Source organism: Leucoraja erinacea, unplaced genomic scaffold (genome assembly GCF_028641065.1).
Source record: "Leucoraja erinacea ecotype New England unplaced genomic scaffold, Leri_hhj_1 Leri_849S, whole genome shotgun sequence".
Classification (NCBI taxonomy): domain Eukaryota; kingdom Metazoa; phylum Chordata; class Chondrichthyes; order Rajiformes; family Rajidae; genus Leucoraja; species Leucoraja erinaceus.
In genome coordinates, this window is record NW_026576783.1 from 18,973 (window position 1) to 44,331 (window position 25,359).

General features: G+C 48.4%; 1 protein-coding gene and 1 long non-coding RNA gene across 3 annotated transcripts; both read right to left on the reverse strand.

Annotated features, from left to right (window-relative positions):
- Positions 1-83: 83 nt before the first annotated feature.
- Positions 84-11,207, reverse strand: LOC129694890 (sialic acid-binding Ig-like lectin 12). The gene is given in 6 exon segments (XM_055631642.1): positions 84-1,684; positions 6,208-6,325; positions 7,368-7,661; positions 9,367-9,388; positions 9,390-9,648; positions 11,203-11,207. Coding segments are annotated over 6 exon segments (942 nt in total). The 3' UTR covers positions 84-1,440.
- Positions 11,208-11,468: 261 nt separating this feature from the next.
- LOC129694888 (uncharacterized) lies at positions 11,469-24,838 on the reverse strand. Of its 2 annotated transcripts, XR_008723061.1 has the most exons (5): positions 24,665-24,838; positions 23,444-23,524; positions 21,489-21,590; positions 18,243-18,308; positions 11,469-13,363 (listed from the first exon to the last, which is right to left on the reverse strand). It is a non-coding gene; the product is annotated as an uncharacterized LOC129694888 (long non-coding RNA). The 2 variants fall into 2 exon arrangements; XR_008723060.1 differs by lacking the exon at positions 18,243-18,308.
- Positions 24,839-25,359: the final 521 nt, after the last annotated feature.

Below are 25,359 nucleotides of genomic sequence, written 5' to 3' on the forward strand. Positions count from 1 at the left end.
AAGAGGTCATTGGGCCTCTCTAGTCTCTGCAACTTCACTGTTTCCATGACTCTTACTCGTACACTAGGAATAACCTACGGGGGTAAATTAAGGTCAGAGGGGGAAAGCTGAAAGGTTGCGGCACGGTGGCACAGCGGTAGAGTTGCTGCCTCACAGCGCCAGAGACCCGGGTTGGATCCCGACTACATGCGTTGTATGTACAGAGCTTGCACCTTCTCCCCGTGACCTGCGTGGGATTTCTCCGAGAGCTTCGGTTTCCTCCCACACTCCAAAGACGTACGGGATTGTAGGGTAATAGGCTTGCTGTAAATGTAAAATTGTCCCTAGTGTGCGGGATCGCAGGTCGGCATGGACTCGGTGGGCTGAAGGGCCTGTTTCTGCACTGTATCTCTAAACTATACATAGAACCGGTGTGTGAATGGGCGATCGATGGTCGGCACGGACTCGGTGGGCTGAAGGGCCTGTTTCCGCGCTGTATCTCTAAACTTAATGAGATCTAAAATGTGTGGGGATCGTTTTTAACCCAGAGAGTGATGGTGGAGGCAGCGATGATGGTGGTGTTTTGGTGGCCTTTAGATAGGCACATGGACATGCAGAGAATGCAGAGTTCCAGATTATGTTCAGTCAAAGGAGATTAATTTGGCATCATGTTCGGCACAGACATTGTGGGCCGAAGGGCCAGTTCCTCTACCGTGCTGTTCTCTGTTCTAGGTTTTCACTCTCTGCTAATTCATTATAAACCTTTGCCGAGTTAGTTGGGCAAACTAGCCTCGCACAATTACAGACATTCTTGAATCAGTAACTCAGCGGGTCAGGCAGCATCTCTGGAGAGAAGGAATGAGTGATGTTTCAGGTCGAGACCCTTCTTGACCCAAAACGTCACCTTCTCTCCAGAGATGCTGCCTGTCCCGCTGAGTTACTCCAGCATTTTGTGTCTATCTTCGATTTAAACCAGTTTCTGCAGTTATTTCCCACCGCAGGGACAGACGTTTTATTTATTACCTTCTCGGTGCTTGTAGTACGCACCCAAGCTCCCACGCACAAAACAGGCAGCATCTCTGGAGAGAAGGAATGAGTGACGTTTCGTGCCGAGATCATTCAGATGCACTCTGAAGAATGGGTGAGAGAGAGAGAAGAGGGGGAGAGAGAAGAGGAGAGAGAGAGGATGAGAGAGAGGGGAGAGAGAGGAGGGGGAGAGAGAAGGGGGAGATGGGAGCGTGTGTATGTGTGAGAGAGGGTGAGTGTGTGAGAGAGACAGAGTGTGTATGTGTTTGAGAGTGTGTGTGAGTGATGGTGTTCATGTGTGGGACAGAGAGAATGTGTGTGGGTGTGTGAGAGAGGAAGACTGTGAGTAGGTGTGAGTGTGCGTGTGCACAGTGAATTCCAGCATTTTTCATGGGCCAATAATCCATCTGTGTTTATAGACATGTCAGTGTGTATCTACTCACATTCTACAGTGAGGGTCACATCCCTCTCTACTGTCCCGTGTTCATTCTCTGCCACACACTGATAGACCCCAGCATCCTGCCGTGTCAGCTGAGGGAACTCCATCCAGAGCTTGTTGCTGGAACGTGTTGTGTTCAGCGTGACACCGAGATGTCTCCACGTCAGGTTAGATGTTGGCAAACTCTGGACTGAGCAGAGGATCGCTGCAGAGTTTCCTTCCTTTACACTGACCCAGGAACTTCATGTTGTCGTGGGAAGTGATTGAGAGATTCTGGGGGGCGTCTGCAAACAGATAAAACTGTGTAACCTCTTCCTTTACAATTGACTCTAAAATCTTACCAACCACCGAAGTCAGGCTAACCGGCCTATAGTTTCCACCCTTCCGTTTCACTCCCTTCTTGTTCAGCGGGACGATATTCACAAATTTCCAATCTTCATGATCCCACTCCTAACTCTAGTGATCCTTGAAATATCACAACTAATGCCTCCGCAATCTCCGAGGCCACTTCCTTCAGAACCCTGGGGTGCAGTCCATCCGGTCCAGGTGGCTTATCCACACTCAAACCTTTCAGTTTTCCCAGCACCTTCTCCTTAGTAGACAAAAATGCTGGAGAAATTCAGCGGGTGCGGTAGCGTCTATGGATCGAAGGAAATAGGCAACGTTTCGGGCCAAAACCTTTGTTCAGGTCTGAAGAAGGGTTTCGGCATCGAAACGTTGACTATTTCATTCGCTCCATAGATTTAGGAGTGGGTTCATGAAGATTGGAAATTTGTGAGTATCGTCCCGCTGAACAAGAAGGGAGTGAAACGGAAGGGTGGAAACTATAGACCGGTTAGCCTGACTTCGGTGGTTGGGAAGATTTTAGAGTCAATTGTAAAGGAAGAGGTTACGCAGTACTTAGATGTTCAGAATAAAATGGGTTGAAGTCAGCATGGTTTTGTGAAGGGAAGATCTTGCCTGACAAATCTGGAGTTCTTTGAGGAAGTTAATACCAGGACATCAGACAGAGGGGTGGCTGCGGATGAAAGAAAGCAGTGAAGAAAGCAAATGGCATGTTGGCCTTCATAGAAACATAGAAAATAGATGCGGGAGTAGGCCATTCGGCCCTTCGAGCCTGCACCGCCATTCAATATGATCATGGCTGATCATCCAACTCAGTATCCTGTACCTGCCTTCTCTCCATACCCCCTGATCCCTTTAACCACAAGGGCCACATCGAGCTCTCTCTTAAATATAGCCAATGAACTGGCCTCAACTACCTTCTGTGGCAGAGAATTCCAGAGATTCACCACTCTCTGTGTGAAAAAATGTTTTCCTCATCTCGATTTCCCCCTTATCCTTAAACTGTGACCCCTTGTTCTGGACTTCCCCAACATCGGGAACAATCTTCCTGCATCTAGCCTTTCGAACCCCTTAAGAATTTTGTACGTTTCTATAAGATCCCCCCTCAATCTTCTAAATTCTAGCGAGTACAAACCGAGTCTATCCAGTATGAAAGTCCTGACATCCCATATGACTTTCATATGAAAGTCCTGACATCCCAGGAATCAGTCTGGTGAACCTTCTCTGTACTCCTTCTATGGCAAGAATGTCCTTCCTCAGATTAGGAGACCAAAACTGTATGCAATACTCCAGGTGTGGTCTCACCAAGACCCTGTACAACTGCAGTAGAACCTCCCTGCTCATATACTCAAATCCTTTTGCAATGAATGCTAACATACCATTCGCCTTCTTCACTGCCTGCTGTACCTGCATGCCTACTTTTAATGACTGGTGTACCATGACACCCAGGTCTCGTTGCATCTCCCCCTTTCCTAATCGGCCACCATTTAGATAATAGTCTACTTTCCTGTTTTTGCCACCAAAGTGGATAACCTCGCATTTATCCACATTATACTGCATCTGCCATGCATTTGCCCACTCACATTTGCCAGGTCACCTTGCAGCCTCCTAGCATCCTCCACACAGCTAACACTGCCCCCCAGCTTTGTGTCATCCGCAAATTTGGAGATGTTGCATTCAATTCCCTATTCCAAATCATTAATATATATCGTAAATAGCTGGGGTCCCAACACTGAGCCTTGCGGTACCCCACTAGTCACTGCCTGCCATTGTAAAAAGGACCCGTTTACTCCTACTCTTTGCTACCTGTCTGCCAGCCAGTTCTCTATCCACATCAATACTGAACCCCCAATACCGTGTGCTTTAGGTTTGTATACTAATCTCTTATCTGGGACTTGTCGAATTGCAATGGTCCCAGTCTCAACTCCCTCCTCCAGCAGCTTGTTCCATACACCCACCACCCTCTGTGTGGAAAAATGTTAACCCTCAGGTTTCATTAAATTGTTCATAGCGAGAGGATTTGAGAAAGGAGCAAGGTGATCCTATTGCAGTTATACAGGGCCCTGGTGAGACCGCACCTGGAGTATTGTGTGCAGTTTTGGTCAACCAATTTGAGGAAGGACATTCTTGCTATTGAGGGAGTGCAGCGTAGGTTCACGAGGTTAATTCCCGGGATGGAGGGACTGTCATATGATGAAAGAATGGATAGACTGGGCTTGCATTCACTGGAATTTAGAACGATGTGAGGGGATCTTAGAGAAACATATAAAATTCTTAAGGGATTCGATAGGATTGATTTGAGAATTAAGGGACAAAAGTTTAGGGGCAACATGAGGGGGAACCTCTTTACTCAGAGAGTGGTAGCTGTGTGGAATGAGCTTCCAGTGGAAGTGGTGGAGGCAGGTTCGATTTTATCATTTAAAAATAAATTGTATAGGTATATGGGCGGGAAAGGAATGGAGGGTTTTGGCCCGAAATGTTGCCTATTTCCTTCACTCCATAGATGCTGCTGCACCCGCTGAGTTTCTCCATCTTTTTTGTGTACCTTTGATTTTCCAGCATCTGCAGTTCCTTCTTAAACACAAGGAATGGAGGGTTATGGTCTGAGTGCAGGTAGATGGGACTAGGGGAGAATAAGTGTTCGGCATGGACTAGAAGGGGCCAAGATGGCCTGTTTCCGTGCTGTAATTGTTACGTGGTTATATGGTTATATGATAGGCTAGATGCAGGAAAAATGTTCCTGATGTTGGTGGAGTCCAGAACCAGGGATCACAGTTCAAGAATACGGGGGTTGTGAGGACATAGGTTTAAGAGAGAAGAAGATTTAATAAAACCTGAGGGTTAACATTTTTCCACACAGAAGATGGTGGGTGTATGGAACGAGCTGCTGGAGGAGGGAGTTGAGACTGGGACCATTGCAACGTTTAAAAAACAGTTGGACAGGTAACATGGATTGGACTTGTTTGGAGGGATATGGGTCGAAGTAGGGCAGGTGGGATTAGTGTAGATGGGGGTCGTTGGCCGGTGTGGGCAAGTTGGGCTGAAGGCCCTGTTTCCACGCTGTAAGACTATGACTCCAAAGATGTTTAAGAAGGAACTGCAGATGCTGGAGAATCGAAGGTACACTTTACCTCCCCCCTCGACTCCGTTCAAGGACCCAAGCAATCGTTCCAGGTGCGACAGAGGTTTACCTGCATCTCTTCCAACCTCATCTATTGCGTCCGCTGCTCTAGATGTCAGCAGATCTATATCGGTGAGACCAAGCGGAGGTTGGGCGTTCGTTTCGCCGAACACCTCCGCTCGGTCCGCAATAACCAAGCTGACCTCCTGGTGGCTCAGCACTTCAACTCCCCCTCCCACTCCGTCTCCGACCTCTCTGTCCTGGGTCTCCTCCATGGCCACAGCGAGCAGCACCGGAAATTGGAGGAACAGCACCTCATATTCCGTTTGGGGAGTCTGCATCCTGGGGGCATGAACATCGAATTCTCCCAATTTTGTTAGTCCTTGCTGTCTCCTCCCCTTCCTCAGTCCCCCTGCTGTCTCCTCCCATCCCCCAGCCTTCGGGCTCCTCCTCCTTTTTCCTTTCTTGTCCCCGCCCACCCCCGCCCCCGATCAGTCTGAAGAAGGGTTTCGGCCCGAAACGTTGCCTATTTCCTTCGCTCCATAGATGCTGCTGCACCCGCTGAGTTACTCCCAAAGATGTTGCCTGACCCACTGAGTTGCTCCAGCATTTTGTGTTTTAAGCAATGTGAGGAGTGACGATACATAGAGGGAGGCTTTGAGGGTAGAAAGACCAATATGATACAACAATGTCAGGCAGAGGTCAGACAGGCTACATACAGGTGGGGAACACAAAATACTATAGATGTGGGCGGCACGGTGGCGCAGTGGGTAGAGCTGCTGCATCACAGCGCCAGAGACACTGGTTCGATCCTGACCACCGGTGCCTGTCTGTATGGAGTTCGCACGTTCTCCCCGTGACTTGCGTGGGTTTTCTCCGAGATCTTGAGGATGTGTGTGTGTATGTGCATGTGAGAGAGAATGTGTGTGTGTGAGGGAGAGGGAGACTGTGTGTAGGTGTGAGTGTTGTGAGTGAGTGAGTGTGTTGTGTGTGTTGTGTGTGACTGAGTGTGTGTAGGTGTGAGTGAGTGAGTGTGTGTAGGTGTGAGTGAGTGTGCGTGGTGAATTCCAGCATTTTTCATGGGCCAATAATCCATCTGTGTTTATAGACATGTCAGTGTGTATCTACTCACATTCTACAGTGAGGGTCACATCCCTCTCTACTGTCCCGTGTTCATTCTCTGCCACACACTGATAGACCCCAGCATCCTGCCGTGTCAGCTGAGGGAACTCCATCTAGAGCTTGTTGCTGGAACATGTTGTGTTCAGCGTGACACCGAGATGTCTCCACGTCAGGTTAGATGTTGGCAAACTCTGGACTGAGCAGAGGATCGCTGCAGAGTTTCCTTCCTTTACACTGACCCAGGAACTGTTCACGTTGTCGGGGGGAAGTGATTGAGAGATTCTGGGGGGCGTCTGCAAACAGATAAAACTCAGCAATCAGTTTTGTGGCACTTTCGGTGAACCTTGGATTGTAAAGACTTTAGTCTTTAGAATTTGGCGATACAGCACGGAACCAGGCCCTTCTGCCCACTGAGTCCACGCCGACCCTCGATCACCCGTTCACACACTAGTTCTAAGGTTAGTTTAGAGATACAGTGCGGAAACAGACCCTTCAGCCCACCGAGTCGACACCGACCATCGATCACCCGTTCACACATTAGTCCATGTTTAGGGAAACGAGAGATTTAGGCAATGGTGTAGAGGGATATAGAACAAAGAATGAAAGATAGATATGCAAAACATTTACGAGAAAGGAAACAGGCCATTGGCAGCTGTTTGTTGGGTGAGAACGAGAAGCTGGTGTGACTTGGGTGGGGGAGGGATGGAGAGAGAGGGAATGCCGGGGCTACCCGAAGCTGCCCAAGCGAAATATGAGATGCTGTTCCTCCAATTTGCGTTTAGCCTCACTCTAACAGTGGAGGAGTCCTAGGGCATAAAGGTCAGTGTGGGAATGGGAAGGTGAATTAGAGTCTGAAGAAGGGTTTCGGCCCGAAACGTTGCCTATTTCATTTGCTCCATAGATGCTGCTGCATCCGCTGAGTTTCTCCAGCTTTTTTGTCTACCAGGTGAATGAAAGTGTTTAGCAACTGGAGATCAGGTAGGTCCTAATCTCTCTACATCATCGTCTATATCTCTCGTTTCCCTTTCCCGTGACTTTCACTCTGAAGAAGGCTCTCGACCCGAAACATCACCCATTCCTTCTCTCCAGAGATGCTGCCTGTCCCGCTGAGTTACTCCAGCTTTTGGTGTTGATTGATTTGTACGGGTGTCAGAGGTTATGGGCAGAAGACAGAAGAAAGGGGTTAGGAGGGAGATAGATCAGCCATGCTTGAATGGCGGAGTAGACATGATGGTCCAGATGGCCAAATTCTGCTCCTATCGCCTATGACCTTATATACCAGCACTGCTAATGGATTATTGCTGTTCCTGCACAATAAACAATGTCCGTACTTACATTGCACATTCAGTGTGAGGATCTGTGAGGATGAGACAGTTGGGTATGTGACTCTGCAGGTGAGGTTTTGCCCGTGATGTTTGAGCGCTGGGGTCAGGGACAGAACAGAAGTATATGTCCAAGTGTCTCCCCACTGAGTTACTCTGTGTGAGGCTGAAGATGGTTCACCAGTGCGGGTGACCCAGGTTAGGGTGGGTGTTGTTCCATTAAATGTGGTGTTGAAGGAGCAGGTCACGTTCACAGGATGACCTGCCACCATTTCAGCAGAGAATATCCTGGGTTTATCTGTGAAATCTAACACACACAGGAACAGATACTGTTAGTTAAACATCACTGGATACATCGGTTCACATGGTCATCCCAGTCCCACACGAGGAAGGATGTTTTTTTTACAAGTTACAGAAGTGTGAAAACACACACCTCCAGATTACCAAGTACAAATCTCACCCCCGGTCACTCCCTCTTCTCCCCTCTCCTATCGGGGAAAAGGTATGGAAGTGTGAAAACGCACACGTCCAGATTCAGAGACAGTTTCTTCCCGGCTGTTATCAGGCAACTGAACCATGCCACCATAACCAGAGAGCGGTCCGGGTTAATGAGCGGTCTGCCTCATTAGTGACCCTCGCACTATCCTTGATCGGACTTTACCTTGCACTAAACGTTATTCCCTTTATCCTGTATATGTACACTGTGGACGGCTCGATTGTAATCATGTATTAGAAACATAGAAACATAGAAATTAGGTCGCCCTTCGAGCCTAGTAGGATCATCCAACTCAGTATCCCGGCCCTTCCATACCCCCTGCACCGCCACAAGGGCATCTAACTCCCTCTTCAATATAGCTGATCATCCACACCACTCTCTGTAAAAAAAGTCTTCCATCTCGGTTTTTTTCCCCTATTTCCCCCTTATCCTTCTCCCCTCTCCATACCCCCTGATCCCCTTAGCCACAAGGGCCACATCTAACTCCCTCTTAAATAGAGCGTAGCCTGCAGCTGAACTGGCCTGCAATCAACTCTCTCTACCTCTCTGACCTCAGATGGTGTACCAGAGTTCCAGAGATTCACCACTCTCTGTGTGAAAAAAGTTCTTTGCAATGAAAGCTCATCTCGGTTTTAAAGGATTTCCCCCTTTTGTTACCATTAAGCTGTGACCCCTTGTCCTGGACTGCTTCCCTAACATCGGGAACAATCTTCCTGCATCTAGCCTGTCCAACCCCTTAAGAATTTTGTAAGTTTTTATTTCTATAAGATCCCCTCTCAATCTCCTAAATTCTAGAGAGTATAAACCAAGTCTATCCAGTCTTTCTTCATAAGACAGTCCTGACATCCCAGGAATCAGTCTGGTGAACCTTCTCTGCACTCCCTCTATGGCAATAATGTCCTTCCTCAGATTTGGAGACCAAAACTGTACGCAATACTCCAGGTATTGTCTCACCGCTGACTGGCTAACACGCAACAAAAGCTTTTCATTGTACCTCGGTACACGTGACAATAAACTCAACTAAACAAGGACTAATACAATGGTCAGGGGAGGTTGGAAAGGTCGGGGATCAGGAATGTCATGATGACTTGTGATCAAGAAGATGGGGACAGAGTTCTCCACTAAGGGCAGTAAGGATAAGACAGTCATTGTTTAGTTTAGTTCAGGCTGCGTGAAGTGTAGATGGAGTCAACATTAGGAGCATATATGGGCAATGAAAACCTGGTAATAACAGGGCAAAAACTGGAGGTGTCACGATGATCCAGAAATGAACCAGATTGATCCCGATGGTGTGTGTGTGTGTGTGTGTGTGTGTGTGTGTGTGCCGTGTGTGTGTGCGTGTGTGTGTGTGTGTGGACGTGTTAGTCCAAAATCCGATCATGGATAGTCCGCGGGTCATGAGTGAGGTTGATAGTAGTTCAGCTCTGCTCTCTGGTTGTAGTAGGATGGTTCAGTTGCCTGATAACAGCTGGGAAGAAACTGTTGAGTGAATGAGTGAATTATACAGAGCACTTACCAGTAACATGGAGCTGTGTTACATGGAGGGTGGTAGTTGAAACGATCTCCCCCTCCAAAATTAACTCTGAAAAAATAAGGACCTGCATCTTGCAGCGTGACGTCGTCTATAACCAGGGAACAGTCGCTGTCTCCCAGATCTCCTGACAGCCGGGTCCGATGGCGAAACTTTGTTGATTCTTTCCTGGCATTCTTGGAGTGTAAGGCTACATTTTTGTCGTTGTTTGTCTCACTGTTATACCAGATTCCAGTCCGTGGTTCCTTGTTTAGATTCGACGGGTACCTGTAGTGACACGGAATCTGTGCACACAAACCATTCTGCGCTGTCACATCTAGTGGAGTGAATGAACTTCACTCTCCCGACATCACGGCTGAGGAGAGAAGGAACAATCTCTAGCAGTGAGCACCCTGTCAGTTCACTGGACTCACTTTCCACACCTTTTATCCTGCGCTGTGGGCCTGGTGTGTACAGAGCGGAGAAGAGCGGCGTGGTGGAGCCTCACTCCTCACCACCCACTCCCACAGTGTATCACTCCCACAGTGTGTGTCACCCCCCCCCCCCCCCCCCCCACAGTGTGTGTCACCCCCCCCCCCCCCCAGTGTGTGTCACCCCCCCCCCCCCCCCCACAGTGTGTGTCCCCCCCCCCCCCCCCCCCAGTGTGTGTCCCCCCCCCCCCCCCCCCCCCCAGTGTGTGTCACACCCCCCCCCCCCCCCCAGTGTGTGTCCCCCCCCCCCCCCCCACCCCCCCCCCCCACCCCCCAGTGTGTGTCCCCCCCACCCCCCCCCACAGTGTGTCCCCCCCCCCCCCCAGTGTGTGTCCCCCCCCCCCCCCCCCCCCCACAGTGTGTGTCACTCCCCCCTCCCCCCCCCACAGTGTGTCCCCCCCCCCCCCACCCCCCCACAGTGTGTCACAAATTGTGTGTCACTCCCCCCCCACAGTGTGTCACCCCCCCCCTCCACAGTGTGTCCCACCCCCACCCCCCCCCCCACCCCCCCACCCCCACCCCCCCCCACACACCCCCCCCCCCCCCCCCACCCCCACCCACACCCCCCCCCCACCCCCCCCCCACACCCCCCACCCCCCCCCCACCCCCCCCCCACCCCCCCCACCCCCCCCCCCACAGTGTGTGTCACCCCCCCCCACCCCCCCCCCCCCTTTCGTGTGTCCCCCCCCCCCCCCACCACTCCCCCACAGTGTGTGTCCCTCATCCCCCCACCCCCCCCCCCCAGTGTGTCTCTGTCACCCCCCCCCCCCCCCCCCAGTGTGTGTCACTCCCCACCCCACAGTGTGTGTGCACCCCCCCCCCAGGTGTACACCCCCCCCCCCCAGTGTGTCACCCCCCCCCCACAGTGTGTGTCACCCCCCCTCCCCCCCCCCCCAGTGTGTGTCCCCCCCCCCCCACCGTGTGTCCCCCCCCCCCCCCCCAGTCCCTCCCACCCCCCCCCCCCACCCCTCAGCCCCCCTCCCACAGTGTGTGTCACCCCCCCCCCCCAGTGTGTGTGTCCCACAGTGTGTGTCACTCCCCCCACCCCCCCCACAGTGTGTGTCACTCCCCCCCCCCCAGTGTGTGTCTCACTCCCCCCCACCCCCCCCCACAGTGTGTCCCCCCCACCCCCCCTCCCACAGTGTGTCCCCCCCCACCCCCCCCCACAGTGTGTCACCCCCCCCCCCCCCCCCCCCCACAGTGTGTCACTCCCCCCCCCATCCCCCCCCCCCCACGGTGTCAGGTCCCCACTCCCCCCCCCCTCCCACAGTGTCCCCTCACCCCCCCCCCACAGTGTGTGTGTCACCCCCCCCCACAGTGTGTCACTCCCCTCCCACAGTGTCACTCCCACCTCATTGCCACTCCCACAGTGTGGTCACTCCCTCCCCTTCCACATTTCCCCTCCCAGAGTGTGTCAACACTAAGTCCCAGTAGGTCCCACAGTGGTCACTCACTCCCTCCCACAGTGTGTGTCACTCCCACCTCACTCCGCCTCCCACAGTGCGTCACTCCCTCCTCACCCCCCCCCCCCTTCCACAGTGCGTCAGTCCCAGGGACCAGTAGAGTGTCCCTTGTGGCCCGGGTCCGGAGGGCAAGGAGCACCGCCACTCCACCTAGGGTCGATAGGGGGAGGAGTGACTCTGCTGTCAGCGACTGAAAGACTGGTGATGGGATCTAGGGAGTGGGCTGGGCTGAAGATGGCCTGGTTGGGTTGCTCCTAGGCCTGGCCAAGCTGGCCCTCCGCGAGTCACGGTGCCAGGCAGAAGAGGACTTTGCCTGAGCCGGTTGGTTGTATCATTTTATTTATTTTCTAAAATGTGGATACTGGTTCTGTTCTGTTGTTTTTACACAATCCGCAGGCATTGCCACTTTCATTTCACTGCACATCTTGTATGTGTATGTGACAAATAAAGTTGACTTGATGGATGTAATGCTGAGACTTTATAAGGCGCTGGTCAGGCTGCATTTGGAATATTGTGAGCAATTTTCAGCCCCGTATCTGATGAAGGATGTACCGGCTCTGCAGAGGGTCCAGAGGAGGTTTACACGAATGGTCCCAGGAATGAGTGGGTTTACATAGGATGACCGTTTGACGGCACTGGGCCTGTACTCGCTGGAGTTTAGAAGAATGAGATGGGACCTCAATGAAACTTACCGAATAGTGAAAGGCCTGGATAGAGTGGATGTGGAGAGGATATTTCCACTAGTGGGAGAGGTCACAGCCTCAGAATTAAAGGACATTCTTTTAGGAAGGAGATGAGGAGGCATTTCTTTAGCCAGAGGGTGGTGAATCTGTGGAATTCGTTTCCAGACGGCTGTGGAGGCCAAGTCAATGTGTTTTCAAGGCGGAGATTGACAGATTTTTGATTAGTACAGGGGTCAGTGGTTATGGGAAGAAGGCAGGAGTATGTGGTCGAGAGGGAAAGATAGATCAGCCATGATTGAATGGCAGAGTGGACTTGATGGGCCGAATGGCCTAAGTCTGTTACTGTATCTTACAAACGTATGAAATGCTGCCTGACGCGCTGAGTTCCCTCAGCAGATGGAATGTCGCTACAGATTCCAGCATCTGCATCTTTTGTGCCTCAGTGGGAGAAAGTATAATTTGCAAATTTCAGGTGATATTAAAATTTGTGATGTTGTGGTTGGCAAGGAAGGTGGTGTAAGGTTGCAGCAGGATAAAGGTCGTGGCGGTATCAATATGCAGATAGACTGGGAAATTCAAGTTGGTACTGGATATCAACAGAAGGAATTTGTAGAGTCTTTGAGATGGCTTCTAAGAGCAGCTTGTAATCGAGCATACTGGGCAATTTGGCTTGGCATTGGTATATGGGGGGCATAGTGGCACAGCGGTAGAGTTGCTGCCTCACAGCGCCAGAGACCCAGGTTCAATCCTGACTGTAGGTGCTGTCTTTACAGAGTTTGTATGTTCTCCCCATGCTCCGGTTTCCTCCCACACTCCAATGATCTTACAGGTTTGTAGGTTAATTGGCTTGTATAAATTAGCAAATTGTCCCTTGTGTGTGTAGGATGGTGTTAGAGTGCAGAGATCGCTGGTCAACGCAGACTCGGTGGGCTGAAGGGCCTGTTTCCACTCTGTATCTCTAAAACTAAAACTATTGTATAACAAACCAGATTTAATCAGGGTGATTATGGTAAAAGAACCGTTCAGAGGTAGTGACCATAAAATGAGAAAATGCTGAGGCTTTATAACATGCTGATCAGACTGCACATGGAGTATTGGGAGCAGTTTTGGGCCCTATATTTGAGGAAGTATGTACTGGCATTGGAGAGGAACCAGAGGAGGTTTATTAGAATGGTGGCTTCAACATACGATGAGCATTTGTCAGCATTGGGCCTGTACTCGCTGGAGTTTAGAAGGATGAAGGGACACCTCATTGACACTTACCGAACAGTGAAAGGCTTGGATAGCGTGGATGTAGAGAGAATGTTTCCACTAGTGGGAGAGTCCAGGACTAGAGGTCACAGCTTCAGAATTAAAGGACATTCCTCTACAAAGGAGACGAGGAAGAATTTCGTTAATCAGAGGGTGGTGAATCTGTGGGATTCGTTGCCACAGACGGCTGTGGAGGACAAGTCAGTGGATATTTTATAACCATATAACAATTACAGCACGGAAACAGGCCATCTCGGCCCTACAAGTCCGTGCCGATTTTTAAGGCAGAGATAGATAGATTGTTGATTAGTGCGGGTGTCGGGTTATGGGGAGAAGGCAGGAGAATGGGGTTAGGAGGGAGAGATAGATCAGCCATGATTGAATGGTGGAGTAGACTTGATGGCCTTATTCTCCTCCTATCACGTATGACCTTAGGACAGTGAATATCACCAACAACATACCCTGCATCAACTACATTGAAGCTGTGGTCAATAAGGCACACTAATGTCTCATCTTGCTCAAAAGATGAAGGAAGTTTGTCATTTCTCCACTGACACACCAACATCTGCACATGAATTGTGAAAGAACACTGTTAGGTTGCTTCACACCATGGTTTGGCAACAGCTCTGCTCAAGACCACAAGAAATTGCTGAGAGCTTAGTTTAGTTTAGAGATACAGCGTGGAAACGCGTCCTTCGGTCCACCGAATCCGTGCCGACCATCGATCACCCGTCCACACACTAGCTCTGTGTTTAGTTTAGAGATACAGCACAGAAACAGGCCCTTCGTCTGCTCTGACCATCGATCACCCGTCAACACACTAGTTCTGTGTTTAGTTTAGAGATACAGCACAGAAACAGGCCCTTTGTCTGCTCTGACCATCGATCACCCATCAACACACTAGTTCTGTGTTTAGTTTAGAGATACAGCACAGAAACAGGCCCCTTCGTCTGCTCTGACCATCGATCACCCATCAACACACTAGTTCTGTGTTTAGTTTAGAGATACAGCATGGTAACAGGCCCTTCGGCCCACCGAGTCCATGCTGACCAGCGATCACCCAGCCACACACTAGTTCTGTGTTTAGTTTAGAGATACAGCACAGAAACAGGTCCTCTTTGCCCACCGAGTCCATGCTGACTAGCGATCACCCAGCCACACACTAGTTCTGTGTTTAGTTTAGAGATACAGCACAGAAACAGGCCCTTCGGCCCACCGAGTCCATGCTGACCAGCGATACCCGCACACTAGCACTATCCGACACACACTCGGGACAATTAATAATCTTGGCCAAGAGTCCAGATTGAAGAATGTTTTATTGTCACATGTCCCAGGAAGTACCATTAAATTCTTTAGCAGGGCAACATAGAAAACATAGAAAATAGGTGCAGGAGTAGGCCATTTGGCCCTTCGAGCCTGCACCATTCGCCATTCAATATGATCATGGCTGATCATCCAACTCAGTACCCTGTACCTGCCTTCTCTGCATACCCCCTGATCCCTTTAGCCACAAGGGCCACATCTAACTCCCTCTTAAATATAGCCAATGAACTGGCCTCAACTACCTTCTGTGGCAGAGAATTCTGTACAACTGCAGTAGAACCTCCCTGCTCCTATACTCAAATCCGTTTGCTATGAATGCTAACATATCAAATCCTTTTGCTATGAATGCAAACAGAATATCTCCCCATTCCACCCCCTGAAGGGCCTGTTACAAAGCATTTTATCAGCTTGGTTTTGAAACAGCTCCAACCACACAACCATTCTTCGGCCCATCTATTGGTATGGTTGTAAATTTCCATGTGTACCAGAATTCAGTGTTTGCATGCAACCCAGGCAAATCGTACTATACAAGGTCATGATGATAGGAGCAGAATTAGGCCATTCGGCCCATCAAGGATACTCCGCCATTCAATAATGGCCGATCTATCTCTCCCTCCTAACCCCATTCTCCTGCCTTCTCCCCATAACCTCTGACACCCGTACTAATCAAGAATCTATCTAGCTCTGTCTTAAATACATCCACTGAATTGGCCTCCACATCTTCTGTGGCAAAGAATTCCACAGATTCATCACCTTCTGACTAAAGATATTCCTCCTCATCTCCTTCCTAAAAGAACATCCCTTAATTCTGAGGCTATAACCTCTGGTCCGATACTCTCCCACAAGTGGAAACATCCTCTCCACATCCATTCTATCCAAACCATTCACTATTCTGTACGTTTCAAAGAGGTTCCTCACTCATTATTCTAAACTCCAGCGAGTACAGGCCCAGTGCTGTCAAACGCTCACCATATGTTAATCATCTAATTCCTGGGATCATTCATGTAAACCTCCTCTCGACCCTCTCTAGAGCCACATACGGTGCTCAAAACTTCTCACAATATTGAGTACAGTTAAGAGCCAAGGGAGAGGGAGACACAGAGACACCTTTCTGTCCTGGGCCTCCTCCACTGTCAGAGTGAGGCCCAACACAAACTGGAGGAACAGCACCTCATATTTCACTTGGGCAGCTTACACGCTAGTGTTATGAATAACATAACGTAAGCAAGAAACCCTTGCTCTCCCTCTCTCTCAATTCCTCCCCTTTCCTATTCTAGGACCAGTCTGTCTGTCCTCCTGATTAAATCTTATCTCTGTTTGTTTCGTTGTCACCCTCTCCCCGCTAACAATCATCCATCTACATTTTCCTCGAACTTCATAACCTTTGTCTCGTTTTCACACTTTTCATTTCCTTATCTCCGTCTCTCTCTCTCCCCCCCCTCACTCTCAGTCTGAAGAAGGGTCTGGACCAGAAACGTCACCCATTTCTTCTCACTGATTTGCAGATTTGGGGATAGTTTCTTCCCAGCTGTTATCAGGTACCTGAATCATGCTACAACAACCAGAGAGCAGTGCTGAACTACTAACTACCTCTTTGATAGAAACATAGAAAATAGGTGCAGGAGTAGGCCATTCGGCCCTTCGAGCCTGCACCGCTATTCAATACGATCATGGCTGATTATCCAACTCAATATCCTGTACCTGCTTTCTCTCCATACCCCCTGATCCCTTTAGCCACAAGGGCCACATCTAACTCCCTCTTAAATATAGCCAATGAACTGGCCTCAACTACTTTCTGTGGCAGAGAATTCCACAGATTCACCACTCTGTGTGAAAAATGTTTTTCTCATCTCGGTCCTAAAAGAATTCCCCCTTATCTTTAAACTGTGACCCCTTGTTCTGGACTTCCCCAACATCGGGAACAATCTTCCTGCATCTAGCCTGTCCAACCCCTTAAGAATTTTGTAAGTTTCTATAAGATCCCCCCTCAATCTTTTAAATTCTAGCGAGTACAAGCCGAGTCTATCCAGTCTTTCTTCAGATGAAGGTCCTGACATCCCAGGAATCAGTCTGGTGAACCTTCTCTGTACTCCTTCTATGGCAAGAATGTCCTTCCTCAGATTAGGAGACCAAAACTGTATGCAATACTCCAGGTGTGGTCTCACCAAGACCCTGTACAACTGCAGTAGAACCTCTCTGCTCCCATACTTAAATCCTTTTTCTATGAATGCTAACATACCATTCGCCTTCTTCACTGCCTGCTGCACCTGCATGCCTACTTTTAATGACTGGTGTACCATGACAACCAGGTCTCGTTGCTTTTCCTAATCGGGTTGATGACCCGAAGACTATCCTTGATCAGTCATTGCTGGTTTTACCTTACACTAAACGTTATTACCTTATCATGTATCTGTACACTGTAAATGGAACAATGGTAATCATGTATAGGAAGGAACTGCAGATGCTAGTTTAAACCATAGATAGACACAAAATGCTGGCGTAACTCAGCGGGACAGGCAGCATCTCTGAATAGAAGGAATGGGTGACATTTCGGGTCGAGACCCTTTTATGCACGGATTCTGCCTGTCCCGTTGAGTTACTCCAGCATTTTGTGTCTATCTTCGATTATAATCATGTGCTGTCTTTGCGCTGACTGGTTAGCACGCAACAAAAGCTTTTCACTGTATCTCGGTACACACGACAATAAACATAGATAACACAGAATAATAGAAAATAGGTGCAGGAGGAGGCCATTCGGCCCTTCCAGCCAGCACCACCATTCATTATAATCATGGCTGATCATCCACAATCAGTATCCCGTTTCTGTTTTCTCCCCATATCCCTTGATACCGTTAGCCGTAAGAGCTAAATCTAACACTCTTAAAAACATCCAGTGAATTGGCCTCCATTGCCTTCTGTGGTAGAGAATTCCACAGATTCACAACTCTCTGGGTGAAAAAGTGTTTCCTCGTCTCGGTCCTAAATGGCCTACCGCTGATAATTAAACTGTGACGCCTGGTTCTGGACTCCCCAACATTGGGGACATTTTTCCTGGATCTAGCCTGTCCAATCCTTTAAGAATTTTATATGTTTCTATAATATATCCTCTTATCCTTCTAAATTTCAGTAAATACAAGCCCAGTCGACCCATTCTTTTATCATATGTCAGTCCCGCCATCCCGGGAATTAACCTGGTGAAAATGTGTTACAAAAAACAGCAGATACTGGTTTAAATTGAAGGTAGACACAAAATCCTGGAATAACTCAGTGGGACAAGCAGTATCTCTGAAGAGAAGGCATGGGTGAAGTTTCGGATTCTGAAGAAGGGTTTTGGCCCGAAATGTTGCCTATTTCCTTCGCTCCATAGATGCTGCTGCACCCGCTGAGTTTCTCCAGCATTTTTGTGTACTTTCGGATTCGAGACCCTTTTTCAGACCTGGTGAACCCATGCAGCACTCTCTCAATAGCAAGAAAACTAAATTAAACTCTCCAGAGATGCTGCCTGTCCCGCTGAGTTACTCCGGCACTTTGTGTATACCTTCGGTGTAAGCCAGCATCTGCATTTACCTTAATACACAAAGTATTTCAGTGATTAGACTCTGTACAAATTCACAACTCAACTAAACAGGTTGTTGTTTGTGGGAACAAGCGACAGACACAGAATTACATACCTGGGTTGTGTCCACTGCTCGTGTCTGGAATATCGACTGACAAACTCTTGTTCTCAGTGGCCGTCACTGTGTTGAGAACACGAATGTGTAGAGGGGAAAATTTACATCAGGAAACTGAAGTAAAATAAGGAAGTATTCCTTTATCAGCAAATAGTTAACCCCTTTCATCCCTGATGGGCATGACTTTGATTTAGTGGAGGGAGTGGTGTAATGTGGGAAGAGTCCCTCACTATATCTGCAAACCTACTCTGGCTCTGACCCTATTCCTGGTCTCTGTAACCCCCTCCCCACGTGCCACTACTCCCCTCCCTGTCAAATTGGAGGTATCTATTCTAGTGGGTGTGACTGTCTCCTGTTCCACATCGCCATGGTTAGGGTGCTCATTTGGGCAACACTGCACTGATTCAAGAATTGTGTAATGATTCTGCACTGCACTGATTCAAGAACTGCAGATACTGGTTTAAATCGAAGATAGACACAATATGCTGGAGTAACTCAGCGGGGCAGGCAGCATCTCTGGAGAGAAGGAATGGATGACGTTTCAGGTCTGAAGAAGGGTCTCGACCCAAAACATCACCCATTCCTTCTCTCCAGAGATGCTGCCTGACCAGCTGAGTTACTGATTCAAGATTGTTTGGATTTGTGCAAGGCAAGTTTGCCCAACTAACCCCGCAAAGTTGTTTAATGAATTAGCAGAGAGTGAAAACCTAGAACAGAGAATAGCACAGCACGGAAACAGGCCCTTCGGCCCACCAAGTCCGCGCCGTCCATCGATCACCCGTTCACACACTGGTTCTATGTTTAGTTTAGAGATACAGTGCAGAAACAGGCCCTTTGGCCCACAATGTCTGTGCCGCACATGATGCCAAATTAATCTCTTTGTCTGCACATAAACAGGAACTCTGCATTCCCTGCATGTCCATGTGCCTATCTAAAGGCCACCAAAACACCACCATCATCACTGCGAGCCATGGTTTTCAAGGTGAAATTGGACACGGTTCGGAAAAAGAGAGAGATCTACAATAATTATAGGCAGCATGGAGTAAAGGAGGTGCTTGAGGAGTATAAAGAATGTAAAAAGAATCTCAAGAAAGAAATTAGAAAAGCTAAAAGAAGATATGAGATTGCTTTGGCAAGTAAGGTGAAAGTAAATCCTAAGGGTTTCTACAGCAAATTAATAGCAAAAGGATAACGAGGGATAAAGTTGGTCCATTAGAGAGTGGACAGCTATCTGCAGAGCCAAAAGAGATGGGGGAGGTATTGAACAATTTCTTTTCTTAGGTATTCACCAAGGAGAATGATATTGAATTATGTGAGGTAAGGGAAACAAGTAGAGTAGCTATGGAAACTATGAGGATCAAAGAAGAGGAAGTACTGACACTTTTGAGAAATATACAAGTGGATAAGTCTCCAGGTCCGGACAGGATATTCCCTAGGACATTGAGGGAAGTTAGTGTAGAAATAGCAGGGGCTATGACAGAAATATTTCAAATGTCATTAGAAACGGGAATAGTGCCGGAGGATTGGCGTACTGCGCATGTTGTTCCATTGTTTAAAAGGGGGTCTAAGAGTAAACCTAGCAATTATAGACCTGTTAGTTTGACGTCAGTGGTGGGCAAATTAATGGAAAGGATACTTAGAGATAAAATATATAAGCATCTGGATAAACAGGGTCTGATTAGGAACAGTCAACATGGATTTGTGCCTGGAAGGTCATGTTTGACTAATCTTCTTGAATTTTTTGAAGAGGTTACTCGGGAAATTGATGAGGGTAAAGCAGTGGATGTTGTATACATGGACTTCAGTAAGGCCTTTGACAAGGTTCCTCACGGGAGGTTGGTTAAGAAGGTTCAATGGTTGCGGATTAATGGAGTAGCAAGATGGATTCAACAGTGGCTGAATGGGAGATGCCAGAGAGTAATGGTGGATGGTTGTTTGTCAGGTTGGAGGCCAGTGACTAGTGGGGTGCCACCGGGATCTGTGTTGGGTCCACTGTTGTTTGTCATGTACATCAATGATCTGGATGATGGTGTGGTAAATTGGATTAGTAAGTATGCAGATGATACTAAGATAGGTGGGGTTGTCGATAATGAAGTAGAATTTCAAAGTCTACAGAGAGATTTATGCCAGTTGGAAGAGTGGGCTGAAAGATGGCAGATGGAGTTTAATACTGATAAGTGTGAGGTGCTACATCTTGGCAAAGTTGAACAAGTTAGGGCTTTATTCTTTGGAGCGCAGAAGGTTAAGGGGGGACTTGATAGTGGTTTTTAAAATGATGAGAGGGATAGACAGAGTTGATGTGGAAAAGCTTTTCCCACTGAGAGTAGGGAAGATTCAAACAAGGGGACATGACTTGAGAATTAAGGGACAGAAGTTTAGTGGTAACATGAGGGGGAACTTCTTTACTCAGAGAGTGGTGGCTGTGTGGAATGAACTTCCAGTGAAGGTGGTGGAGGCAGGTTCGTTTTTATCATTTAAAAATAAATTGGATAGTTATATGGACGGGAAAGGTATGGAGGGTTATGGTCTGAACGCAGGTGTATGGGACTAGGGGAGAATACGTGTTCGGCATGGACTAGAAGGGTCGAGATGGCCTGTTTCCGTGCTGTAATTGTTATATGGTTATATGGTATTAGAAGAGAGATGTGTCCATATATTGCCAGCACAATAACCTGGCCCTCAACACCAGCAAAACCAAGGAACTGATTTGCCCTTTATCATTTTATTTATTCATGTGTGTATATATTTATATTACGGTATATGGACACACTTATCTGTTTGTAGTCAATGCCTACTATGTTCTGTTGTGCTGAAGCAAAGCAAGAATTTCATTGTCCTATCAGGGACATATGATAATGAACTCACTTGAACATGTCCTTCTGCAGAGTCCCTGCTTTCTTTACCTGCCCCTCCACCTATTTTCGTACCACCGTCATACTTGACCACAAAGCCTTCAATCCCCTCATCCAAATCATTATGAAGTTTTAAGTGGCAGGAGCCGAATTAGGCCATTCAGCCCATCATCTACTCTGCCATTCAATTATGGTTGATCTCTCTCCTTCTCAATCCCATCCTCCAGCCTTCTCTCCATAACCCCTGACTAATCAAGAATCCATCTCTGTCTTAAAAATATCTATTGATGGCCTCCACAGCCATCTGTGGCAATGAATTCAAGGGACAATTGATAGATGAGAACAAGGTAAAATTCCAGAATGGGGAAAATAAGAAGTCATTGAATATATTTACCTCTAATAAGTGTGTTAACACACTCAATACACCTGTACTTTTTCCCAACTTGTGTTTCAGTTCACTGAACTCAGTAGCAGCAACACGGAGGTCTCTCTCAACCTGTTAAAAAAAAACATGATTTAGTACGAAGCAAGCTATGTCAACAAGATACGAAATTATGTTTTATTCTAAATATTTTGGTCAAGAAGCCTAGATAGAGCCCGTCATAATCAGTAAATGTAAAATCATTCAGAGAGAGTTTGAACATCACGTTTCCAATGCTTTTACATTTATTTATAAGGTAACTACATCATGAAAGTTGTAAATGCAAAACTTTGAGAAAAAATAAATAGCACCAAAATGTTAGCAGCAGTTTAGCAGACTTGGTTTCTTTACGTATATTATGTTGGCAACAATGTTTTACTTTTTTTTATAAAATAGCATGGAATGGACCACAAGAACTCTTGAATATTTTAAATTAATAAACATTATTTAAATAAAGTCTCAGATACAATCTGTGCGCAAACAGGCCCTTTGGCCCGACATGTCCCTTCTACACCAGTGTCACCTGCCTGCGATTGGCCCATATCCCTGTAAACCTGTCCTATCCATGTACCTGCCAAATGTCTCTTAACCAATGCAATAGCAGACTTGGTTTCAACTGCCTCAACTACCTCCCCCTGGCAGCTCATTCCATCCACCCACCACCCTTTATACAGTCAGAGCCATACAGGCCAACATGTCCCGTCTACACCAGTTCCACTTGCCTGCATTTGGCCCACATTACTCTAAACCCGTCCTATCTATGTACCCGTGTAATTGCTTCATAAACATTACGGTTGCCCCTGCCTCAACTACCTCCTCTGGCAGCTCATTCCATACACCTATCACCCTTTATACAGTCAGTCATATAGACCAACTTGTCGCATCTACACCAGTTCCACTTGCCTGCATTTGGCCCACATTATTCTAAACCTGTCCTATCTATGTACCTGTGTAATTGCTTCATAAACATTACGAATGACCCTGCCTCAACTACCTCCTCTGGCAGCTCATTCCATACACGCACCATCCTTTGCGTGAAAAAGTTACCGCTCAGATTCCCATGATATCTTCGCCCCTTCACCTTAAACCTATATACCCTGGTTCTCAATTCCCCCATTCTGACCAAGATACTGTGTGTCCACCTGATCTATTCCGCTCATGATTTTATACACCTCTGTAAGATCACCCCTCATCCTCCTGTGCTACAGGGAAAAGAGTTCCAGCTTGCTCAACCTCTTCCTATACCTCAGACACCTCTAGTCCTGGCAACATCCTTGTAAATCATCTCTGCACCCTTTCCAACTTAACAACATCTTTCCTTTCACACGGTGCCCAGAACTGAACACTATAGGTAGACAAAAATGCTGGGAAAATCAGCAGGTGAAGCAGCATATAAGGAGCAAAGGAATAGGTGACATTTCGGGTCGAGACCCTTCTTTAGACTGAAGAAGGGTCTCGAAGCAAAACGCCACCTACTCCTTCGCTCCATAGATGCTGAGTTTTCCAGCATTTGTCTACCTTCGATGTTTCCACCATCTGCAGTTCTTTCTTAAATACTCTAAAGGCACCCTCACCAACATCTTATATGACTGCAACATGACCTCCCAACTATACTCAATACTCTGACTGATGCTGGCAACTTCCAGCTGTCAAACATTAATACTTAGCAATATTACAGTTCTGTACATGCATCCATGTGTTGTCTTCCTCAATGCCCAAGCTCAGTATGACTTGCAGCTCGCAGGTACAATTATGTCAGGAGCACGGTGAACAAGCACCAAAAAACACACATCCGGTTACAATCCCTTGTCTTAATCAATGAGACTTTGTCACAATCTGTCATTCCATTTAGCAGGATTGTATTTTCCCATTACCTCATTTTCAATTTGTGGCTTAAGGACATCAATCTCCATCGATATTTCACCCACCTGTTTTACCAAATCCTCTCCATTTATGAAAGTTGGGAAGAACTCCTCATGCTTCTTGTTTAATTTGTGACACACTTCTCCCTGGGAAAGAATGAACAATTCAGTTGAGAGTTTCAGTTATAACTTAATCCTCTAAAAACTCAACACAACCAAAAACAAGCAAAGAGGCTTCAAACTGAAAAATACTATTCTGACTACATTCTTGGCCATTGTCCACATCATGCTTCCCAGTATGCGAGTTCCTCCTCATCTTACTTAATATTTTCAAAATTCCCTACAACACTTACCACCAATGCTAAAATTAATCTGAAGGCCTCCCTCTCCCTCTCGCAAGTGCAATTAAACACTATGGGCCACATCTTGCATAAGTAGACATTATTTTTTCCTCAATATCTGTTGTACTAATATCTGGCTTTATCCATATCATTTCTGTGTTTGTGTAGGATAGAACAGCAGATGCTGATTTAAATCAAAGGTAGACACAAAGCTGGAGCAACTCAGCGGGACAGGCAGCATCTCTGGAGAGAAGGAATGGGTGATGTTTCGGGCTGAAGAAGGGTCTCGACACGAAATGTCAGCCATTCCTTCTCTCCAGAGATGCTGCCTGTCCCGCTGAGTTGCTCCAGCATTTTGTGCCTACATTTAGTTTCTGGGTTTAACAGTCTATACAGCTGAGCTGTTGCTGTGGCAGCATTTTGTGGCTGGACCTCACCATGTTGTGCATGTCAATAAACTCAATTGGAACTTGATTTGAATCTAACAATGTTCCACACTCTCCCCCCCTAACCTTCCACATTCCCTCTCTCCTTCTCTCCTCCACCCCTCACCTCCACCCCTCCCCCCTCCTTCCCCATTCCCTCTCTCCTCCATACCTCACCTCTCTCCCTCCCCCCTCTCCTTCCCCATTCCCCTCCCCCTCCACCCCTCCCCTCTCCCTCCCCCCTCCTCCCCCTCCTCTCCCCCCCCCTCACCTCTCCGCCTCACCCCTCTTTTCCTTCTCTCCTCTCTCCCCCCCTCGCTCTCTCCCCCCCCCCTCATTCCCCATTCCCTCTTTCCTTCTCTCCTCCACCCCTCACCACACTCTCCCCCCCTAACCTTCCACATTCCCTCTCTCCTTCTCTCCTCCACCCCTCACCTCTCCCCTCCACTGCTCCCTCGCCACTCGTCTCTCTCTCTCTCTCTCCCCCCTGTCCTCTCCACCAGGGCCGTTCTTGTTTCCACCTCGAGTTGCTCCACACGACGATCCAGGGGCGGATCTTGGTGCCGATGTCGTCCTTCTCCAGCCTCCCCGACGCCGCCATCACCTCATCCACGAGCGACGACATCTTCCCGCTTGCACCGTGTAGATGGCCGCTGTGCCGCAAAGCGCGCCGGGAAATGTAGTCCTACATCCCATCATCCCCCCAGCTAGCAACATGGAACTGAGCGGCTCAGGCTGGGGGGTGAGAGGGGGGGGGGGGAGAAGGGGGGGGGGGATGAGGAGGGGGGGGGGGGGGGGGGGGGCGGGGATGGGAGGGGTGAGATTGGGGGGGGGTGAGGGGGGGGGGTGGGGGGGGGGGGTGATGGGGGAGGGGGGGGGGGGGGGGTGGCGGGGATGAGGGGGGGGGGGGGTGATCACCCCCTGTCTCACTGCCCCTCTCTCTCCCCAGAACGCCATCATGTTCAGCAAGCGACGCCACACGGACGTCCAGTTCTACACGGAGGTCGGGGAGATCACCACCGACCTGGGCAAACACCAACACATGCACATGCACGACCGACCGCGATGACCTGTACGGGCAGGGGTCACCGGGGGGTGAAGGGTCCCTGGGATCAGTGGTGAGGGTCATGACCGCCCAGCTTTGTGTGGGGGGAGGGGGTTCCAGGGCACCATTTTGTGAAGGATGGGGTTGTGGGGAGAGGTCAGAGTATTACAG